This window comes from Pimephales promelas, chromosome 4 (genome assembly GCF_988280905.1).
Source record: "Pimephales promelas chromosome 4, fPimPro1.hap1.1, whole genome shotgun sequence".
NCBI lineage: Eukaryota > Metazoa > Chordata > Actinopteri > Cypriniformes > Leuciscidae > Pimephales > Pimephales promelas.
The window spans coordinates 23,703,795-23,712,431 of record NC_142772.1 but is presented as its reverse complement, the minus strand read 5'-3'; the positions used below and the strand labels follow the sequence as shown (position 1 = coordinate 23,712,431).

Sequence of the window (8,637 nt, the reverse complement as noted above, 5' to 3'; positions counted from 1 at the left end):
CTGTTGCGTGTTCAATTCGGGGAAGAGCAGAAATACGTCAAGCTGTCTGAGCTGACATTTGATGCTTTCTTGAAAGAAGGTGGGTACATTAGGTTATAGCAATATACATCACACAATAACAAAATAATACAGCATTAACCTATTATGCTATGATATCTAGTTAGGTCAATAATCATTTCTGTTCAAACTCCGGTGCAGGTCATTCATCTTTTTTTGAATACAAAATTAAATATGACCATTGATTCTTGTGACAAGGGAATGTTTTTTCTTTATTAAACTTTTTTAAACAGCATGTCTAAAATTCAACATACCAGAAAGCAGGCAGCCAGACATTAAGGTTTATGACCAGTCAGACACAGAAGTTGACACAGAGGTTTTTGAAGAAATAGTGAAGGAGTCACCTGGAACTTTCAGAATCATGCTGGGCAATGGAGGACTTGGTATTTATTCAGACAATTCACAAATTATTTTGTTTAGTTTAAAGGCCGGAATGAGAATATTTATTGTCTTAAAAATAACTGATTCTTGTAATGTGTTTATATTTTGTACATATTTCATAATGAACAGGTGCCTCTCAATCATCATCATCATGCTCGGGTACATCTGATGACACCATCATCCTGAATTTAATGATGTGTGACCCTGTTGAAGAAGTAGCCGCTGACGAAAGAAGCCAGCCTAAAAGGCCATGCCACATAAACTTCGAGGCAAAAGCGGTAAGTGGTGGAAATTGCTGTTAAGTCCAATCTGAATGTTGTTTCACCATGGTAAGTGTTCTAGATAAGTATTTTTTTCAACATTACATATGGTTTCACAATAATGGAAAGCACATTTTATTCCACCTATAGTTGATTGAAAAAATCCTAACATCAAAACCTGGTGGTGAACGCATTATGCAAGAGTATGGAAAAAACAAATCTCTGACAGATGCCACCAGAAGACAGATGATTAACATACTTGCTGCTGAGATGACAGAAACACATGGGTAAGCATTAAGGGGCTATAAAGAAACATTGTTATTATTTTACAGTTATTAATTATGTAAATTGTGTTGTGCAATGTCAATTGAGTATGATGTTAACTTTGAATTCATTTGCTAGGACATCCCCCCCCCCAAAAGTGTTAGAGTGATGTATGCACAGGGGATAGTAGCCTTGTTTCCCTATCTAGAAGACCCATACTCACAACATGGATATGTAAGTAAATTAGTGCAACATTATGCACATATTCACTGTTTGAAATGTTAATAGTACTCCTTTATAAATTATTACAATTGTATAGGAACATTACTACGATCCGGAGAGTGGTTCGGGTTACCTTGCAAGGCGATTGAAGACCATACAGAGAAAATCAGCAGAGGAAAGAGGTGCCTCAGTCAGCAAATCTCCTGAAGGTATGTTTACTGATAAGTGACATGTGATTATAACCTGTGAATTGTACAGAAATTAGTACTTAACATTGTATTTTCTCTTAAGTTGGTGGGCCAGGCCGTGGTCGTCAGCCCTTGGCCAATGACAGAGAGCTATCTGATGAGGATGTGGAAGCAGCTATTGCTGTTTTAAAACACTCTTCTGATGAAAAGACTGTCCGTGAGAAGATGAAAATGACCTTCATATGTCGGCAAGCAATGGTCAACGATGAAGCCAAATCATCAGATGTCTTCTTGGTCTTCCCACGATTTCTGGACACACCAGGACTGGTATGACATCTTAATAATTCACTGCATCACCAAAATATCCAATGTAGCATTATGTATCACTCATCACTTCTGTCTATGTGTGTTACATTGCAGATAGAACAAGATTTCAGACTTCTGTTTGGTGAGGCCACGGCCAACACATTTTTGGAGAAGTGGCCAACCACTTTCAAAGCAAAAGTAATAAAGGAAATCCATGGACTTGTACCCACCACAGAACTCTTGGATTTGATGCGCAATGCTGAGTCAGCTGCTGAAGTTGAGAATGGTATGAATGGAACTGTTTTACTTCTTATTGTGGGTTATGTAGTTGTGTAGTGTACATTTTCGTATTGGTGCGAGTTGTCAATTTGAATGCTATACTGTGGTATAATGTTAACCAGGTTTTTATTCACTTATTTGTAGGCTGGGACAGTGACATGTCTGCCATCTTGCTGCTGCTACATTTGCTACCACCATCTGCACAAGGTAGAAAGAGGCCGGGAAAGCTGTCTGCATATCAAGCTGTAGATCAGCTCATCAGATTTCAAAAGGTATGCTTAAATGATTACTTCACTTCTAAAAACATTTTGGCTGATAATTTACTCACCCCCATGTCATCCAAGATGTTCATGTCTTTCTTTCTTCAGTCAAAAAGAAATTAAGGTTTGAGGAAAACATTACAGGATTTTTCTCCATATAATGGACTTCAATGGGGACCAATGGTTTGAGGGTTCAAAGTCTGTCTCAATGTAGCTTCAAAGTCTCGACATGATCCCAGCAGAAAAATAAAGTTCTTATGTAGCGAAACAAATGGTCGTTTTCAAAATAAAAAGACGGCCGTTTTCAAAATAAAAGAACCTTATTTCTCCGCTGAGATCAAGTCGAGACTTTGAAGCTCAATTGAGACAGACTTTGAACCCTTATTTGAACCCTCAAACCGTTGGTCACCGTGGAAGTCCATTATATGGAGAAAAATCCTGTAATGTTTTCCTCAAACCTTAATTTCTTTTTGACTGAAGAAAGAAAGACATGAACATCTTGGATGACATGGGGGTTAGTAAACTATAAGCAAAAAATGTTTTCCTTTAAGAGTTGTTAATATATCTTCCATCACCTCAATCTTGTGCACAGTTTGAGGTGATCTGATCTATTCTCAGAAGTTAGTCACCAAAACAATTCTGTTAAATGTGTTTTGTTGTAGGTTGGAACCAGTGTGCAGCAGCATCTAGACAACATCACCCAAAGCAGTCAGCCCTATCTTCTCGCCCAGGGATCCACACAAAGCACCATTCACTCCTTCTTCATTGTGGTTGACAAGCATGCACTTCCATGCAAGGCAAAAGGTCCAGTTGGAGCTTTTGACGAACTCTTTAAAGCCCATTACGTCTTTGGTACGTCATACAGTTCTTCCCTGAGCAGCTTTTTCACTTTTGTTCAAACAACCATCTATAACATTGACATGGGGGAAACAAAGGAGACTCCTAGAGTTGCGGAGTTGCGAGCAAGAATGGTGCGTTAGTTGAGATAAAACTATGAAGTGTTTTCTTTGCAAAAGTGACCATGGAGGTCCAAACAACCTTGTTAAGCACTTTAAGGTAATTCATGGACTCTTTTTTTGAAGTGTGGTCAAGAAGGATGCGTTCTTTTGGTAGTTTTTCTGGTTTAAGAAAGCATCTTAATAAGTGCCATGGAAGCAGTTTAGTTGATTCTATGCCCGTGTTTTATCAGATTGAGTCAGTTCTGATAATGTTTGAAAAACTGTTGCTACTCACAGTGCCTTTAGTTACAGTAACTTTTCAAGAACATTTCCATGCTCATGAGGATATCAGATCAAAGCAGGATTATTTTTTTTTTTCATGTCGACAACCTGCATTACCCTAGGCCTTTTGACATACAAATGTCATATGGAGGGAATGACACAACTATCCTCATCGTGCCATATTGCTTTCTCTGGTAAACATTATGATGACGATATGTTTCTGTCAGAGACAAGGCAATGGGTTTGGAATGTAATTTCACTGACATTGAAATTTTCTTTGTTTTTTTCTTTGCTTTCTTTGTTTGTTACAATAAATGGTGAGTGCTGTGATCTAATGTGATTGTGCTTGTTTTCATTTGATTGTAGTTGATAATAATTCATATAATTCAGTAACACTGCATCTTATGATTTATATATTTTTTAAATCACTGAGAAAAGAAAAGTAAATATTACACTTAAAGTGTAATTTTTTTAAAGTAAAATTGGAGTTAAATTAACTCTACAGTGTGATCATATTACTCTTAACAGTGCAATTAAACTACAGTGTTAAATACTTTTACACATTTCATTGTTATTTTTTACACAATATTGAGTAGAATTAACTCTAAAAACCTGACATTGACCAAAGAGTTAATTTTACACTGATTTTGAGTGGGACCAAATGTTATCTGAGACAGAGTCAATTTCAACTCTATAGGAGTTAAATTAACACTTCAGTTTTTACTGTGCAGTGTTACCCCTTACGTTTTTTTTTTTGGGCGAAAAATTAAGTATCCCCAATCTTCTCAAAACTCTGGATTCTGATAGAGGGCCATGAGACTTAGACCTGAGTGCAACAATGGAGGCTCTAGACCCTTCCAGAGCTGAGATATCGAAATTCAAAATGTCGACCAGAAAAAAAAACGACAGTGTTACCCCTTACGTTTTTTTTTGGGGTGAAAAATTAAGTATACCCAATCTTCTCAAAACTCTGGATTCTGATAGAAGGCCATGAGACATAGACCTGAGTGCAACAATGGAGGCTCTAGACCCTTCCAGAGCTGAGATATCGAAAATCAAAATTTCGACCCAAAAAAAAAAAACGACAGTGTTACCCCTTACGTTTTTTTTTTTTGGCCGAAAAATTTAGTATCCCCAATCTTCTCAAAACTCTGGATTCTGATAGAGGGCCATGAGACTTAGACCTGAGTGCAACAATGGAGGCTCTAAACCCTTCCAGAGCTGAGATATCGAAATTAAAAATTTCGACCAGAAAAAAAAAAACGACAGTGTTACCCCTTACGTTTTTTTTTTGGGCGAAAAATTAAGTATCCCCAATCTTCTCAAAACTCTGGATTCTGATAGAGGGCCATAAGACATAGACCTGAGTGCAACAATGGAGGCTCTAGACCCTTCCAGAGCTGAGATATCGAAATTCAACATTTCGACCAGAAAAAAAAACGACGGTGTTACCCCTTAAGTTTTTTTTTTGGGCGAAAAATTAAGTATCCCCAATCTTCTCAAAACTCTGGATTCTGATAGAGGGCCATGAGACATTGACCTGAGTGCAACAATGGAGGCTCTAGACCCTTCCAGTGCTGAGATATCGAAACTCAAAATTTCGACCCGAAAAAAAAAAACGACAGTGTTACCCCTTACGTTTTTTTTTTTGGGCGAAAAATTAAGTATCCCCAATCTTCTCAAAACTCTGGATTCTGATAGAGGGCCATGAGACTTAGACCTGAGTGCAACAATGGAGGCTCTAGACCCTTCCAGAGCTGAGATATCGAAATTCAAAATTTCGACCAGAAAAAAAACGACAGTGTTACCCCTTACGTTTTTTTTTGGGGGGTGAAAAATTAAGTATCCCCAATCTTCTCAAAACTCTGGATTCTGATAGAGGGCCATGAGACATAGACCTGAGTGCAACAATGGAGGCTCTAGACCCTTCCAGAGCTGAGATATCGAAAATCAAAATTTCGACCCAAAAAAAAAACGACGACAGTGTTACCCCTTACGTTTTTTTGGGGGGGTGAAAAATTAAGTATCCCCAATCTTCTCAAAACTCTGGATTCTGATAGAGGGCCATGAGACATAGACCTGAGTGCAACAATGGAGGCTCTAAACCCTTCCAGAGCTGAGATATCGAAATTAAAAATTTCGACCAGAAAAAAAAAAACGACAGTGTTACCCCTTACGTTTTTTTTTGGGGCGAAAAATTAAGTATCCCCAATCTTCTCAAAACTCTGGATTCTTATAGAGGGCCATGAGACATAGACCTGAGTGCAACAATGGAGGCTCTAGACCCTTCCAGAGCTGAGATATCGAAATTCAACATTTCGACCAGAAAAAAAAACGACAGTGTTACCCCTTAAGTTTTTTTTTTGGGTGAAAAATTAAGTATCCCCAATCTTCTTAAAACTCTGGATTCTGATAGAGGGCCATGAGACATAGACCTGAGTGCAACAATGGAGGCTCTAGACCCTTCCAGTGCTGAGATATCTAAACTCAAAATTTCGACCCGAAAAAAAAAAACGACAGTGTTACCCCTTACGTTTTTTTTTTGGGCGAAAAATTAAGTATCCCCAATCTTCTCAAAACTCTGGATTCTGATAGAGGGCCATGAGACTTAGACCTGAGTGCAACAATGGAGGCTCTAAACCCTTCCAGAGCTGAGATATCGAAATTCAACATTTCGACCAGAAAAAAAAACGACAGTGTTACCCCTTAAGTTTTTTTTTTGGGTGAAAAATTAAGTATCCCCAATCTTCTCAAAACTCTGGATTCTGATAGAGGGCCATGAGACATAGACCTGAGTGCAACAATGGAGGCTCTAGACCCTTCCAGTGCTGAGATATCTAAACTCAAAATTTCGACCCGAAAAAAAAAAACGACAGTGTTACCCCTTACGTTTTTTTTTTGGGCGAAAAATTAAGTATCCCCAATCTTCTCAAAACTCTGGATTCTGATAGAGGGCCATGAGACTTAGACCTGAGTGCAACAATGGAGGCTCTAGACCCTTCCAGAGCTGAGATATCGAAATTCAAAATTTCGACCAGAAAAAAAAAACGACAGTGTTACCCCTTACGTTTTTTTTTTTTGGGGTGAAAAATTAAGTATACCCAATCTTCTCAAAACTCTGGATTTTGATAGAAGGCCATGAGACATAGACCTGAGTGCAACAATGGAGGCTCTAGACCCTTCCAGAGCTGAGATATCGAAAATCAAAATTTCGACCCAAAAAAAAAAAAAACGACAGTGTTACCCCTTACATTTTTTTTTTGGCCGAAAAAATTAGTATCCCCAATCTTCTCAAAACTCTGGATTCTGATAGAGGGCCATGAGACTTAGACCTGAGTGCAACAATGGAGGCTCTAAACCCTTCCAGAGCTGAGATATCGAAACTCAAAATTTCGACCCGAAAAAAAAAACGACAGTGTTACCCCTTACGTTTTTTTTTTGGGCGAAAAATTAAGTATCCCCAATCTTCTCAAAACTCTGGATTCTGATAGAGGGCCATGAGACATTGACCTGAGTGCAACAATGGAGGCTCTAGACCCTTCCAGTGCTGAGATATCTAAACTCAAAATTTCGACCCGAAAAAAAAAAAACGACAGTGTTACCCCTTACGTTTTTTTTTTTTGGGCGAAAAATTAAGTATCCCCAATCTTCTCAAAACTCTGGATTCTGATAGAGGGCCATGAGACTTAGACCTGAGTGCAACAATGGAGGCTCTAGACCCTTCCAGAGCTGAGATATCGAAATTCAAAATTTCGACCAGAAAAAAAAAACGACAGTGTTACCCCTTACGTTTTTTTTTTGGGGGTGAAAAATTAAGTATACCCAATCTTCTCAAAACTCTGGATTCTGATAGAGGGCCATGAGACATAGACCTGAGTGCAACAATGGAGGCTCTAGACCCTTCCAGTGCTGAGATATCTAAACTCAAAATTTCGACCCGAAAAAAAAAAACGACAGTGTTACCCCTTACGTTTTTTTTTTGGGCGAAAAATTAAGTATCCCCAATCTTCTCAAAACTCTGGATTCTGATAGAGGGCCATGAGACATAGACCTGAGTGCAACAATGGAGGCTCTAGACCCTTCCAGTGCTGAGATATCTAAACTCAAAATTTCGACCCGAAAAAAAAAAACGACAGTGTTACCCCTTACGTTTTTTTTTTGGGCGAAAAATTAAGTATCCCCAATCTTCTCAAAACTCTGGATTCTGATAGAGGGCCATGAGACTTAGACCTGAGTGCAACAATGGAGGCTCTAGACCCTTCCAGAGCTGAGATATCGAAATTCAAAATTTCGACCAGAAAAAAAAAACGACAGTGTTACCCCTTACGTTTTTTTTTTTGGGGGTGAAAAATTAAGTATACCCAATCTTCTCAAAACTCTGGATTTTGATAGAAGGCCATGAGACATAGACCTGAGTGCAACAATGGAGGCTCTAGAGCCTTCCAGAGCTGAGATATCGAAAATCAAAATTTCGACCCAAAAAAAAAAAAACGACAGTGTTACCCCTTACATTTTTTTTTTGGCCGAAAAAATTAGTATCCCCAATCTTCTCAAAACTCTGGATTCTGATAGAGGGCCATGAGACTTAGACCTGAGTGCAACAATGGAGGCTCTAAACCCTTCCAGAGCTGAGATATCGAAACTCAAAATTTCGACCCGAAAAAAAAAAACGACAGTGTTACCCCTTACGTTTTTTTTTTGGGCGAAAAATTAAGTATCCCCAATCTTCTCAAAACTCTGGATTCTGATAGAGGGCCATGAGACATTGACCTGAGTGCAACAATGGAGGCTCTAGACCCTTCCAGTGCTGAGATATCTAAACTCAAAATTTCGACCCGAAAAAAAAAAAACGACAGTGTTACCCCTTACGTTTTTTTTTTTTGGGCGAAAAATTAAGTATCCCCAATCTTCTCAAAACTCTGGATTCTGATAGAGGGCCATGAGACTTAGACCTGAGTGCAACAATGGAGGCTCTAGACCCTTCCAGAGCTGAGATATCGAAATTCAAAATTTCGACCAGAAAAAAAAAACGACAGTGTTACCCCTTACGTTTTTTTTTTTGGGGTGAAAAATTAAGTATACCCAATCTTCTCAAAACTCTGGATTCTGATAGAAGGCCATGAGACATAGACCTGAGTGCAACAATGGAGGCTCTAGACCCTTCCAGAGCTGAGATATCGAAAATCAAAATTTCGACCCA

The 8,637-nt window shown here is 38.6% G+C and overlaps 1 protein-coding gene across 1 annotated transcript; it reads left to right on the top strand.

Moving 5' to 3' along the window:
• The first annotated feature begins 855 nt into the window (after window positions 1-855).
• LOC120484307 (uncharacterized) lies at window positions 856-3,772 on the top strand. The gene is made up of 7 exons (XM_089130128.1): window positions 856-985; window positions 1,101-1,196; window positions 1,282-1,393; window positions 1,476-1,699; window positions 1,793-1,964; window positions 2,102-2,229; window positions 2,880-3,772. Exons 2-7 carry the CDS (start codon window positions 1,131-1,133, stop codon window positions 3,195-3,197), a joined length of 1,020 nt encoding a protein of 339 aa, XP_088986254.1. The 5' UTR covers window positions 856-985; window positions 1,101-1,130; the 3' UTR covers window positions 3,198-3,772.
• Window positions 3,773-8,637: the final 4,865 nt, after the last annotated feature.

Bases quoted from the DNA above. Each gene is read 5' to 3' on its own strand.
- LOC120484307 (XM_089130128.1), top strand. From the start codon at position 1,131: ATGTATGCACAGGGGATAGTAGCCTTGTTTCCCTATCTAGAAGACCCA. The intron at 1,394-1,475 runs GTATGTTTACTG...TTTTCTCTTAAG, and splicing joins AGTCAGCAAATCTCCTGAAG to TTGGTGGGCCAGGCCGTGGT. The intron at 1,700-1,792 runs GTATGACATCTT...GTTACATTGCAG, and splicing joins TTCTGGACACACCAGGACTG to ATAGAACAAGATTTCAGACT.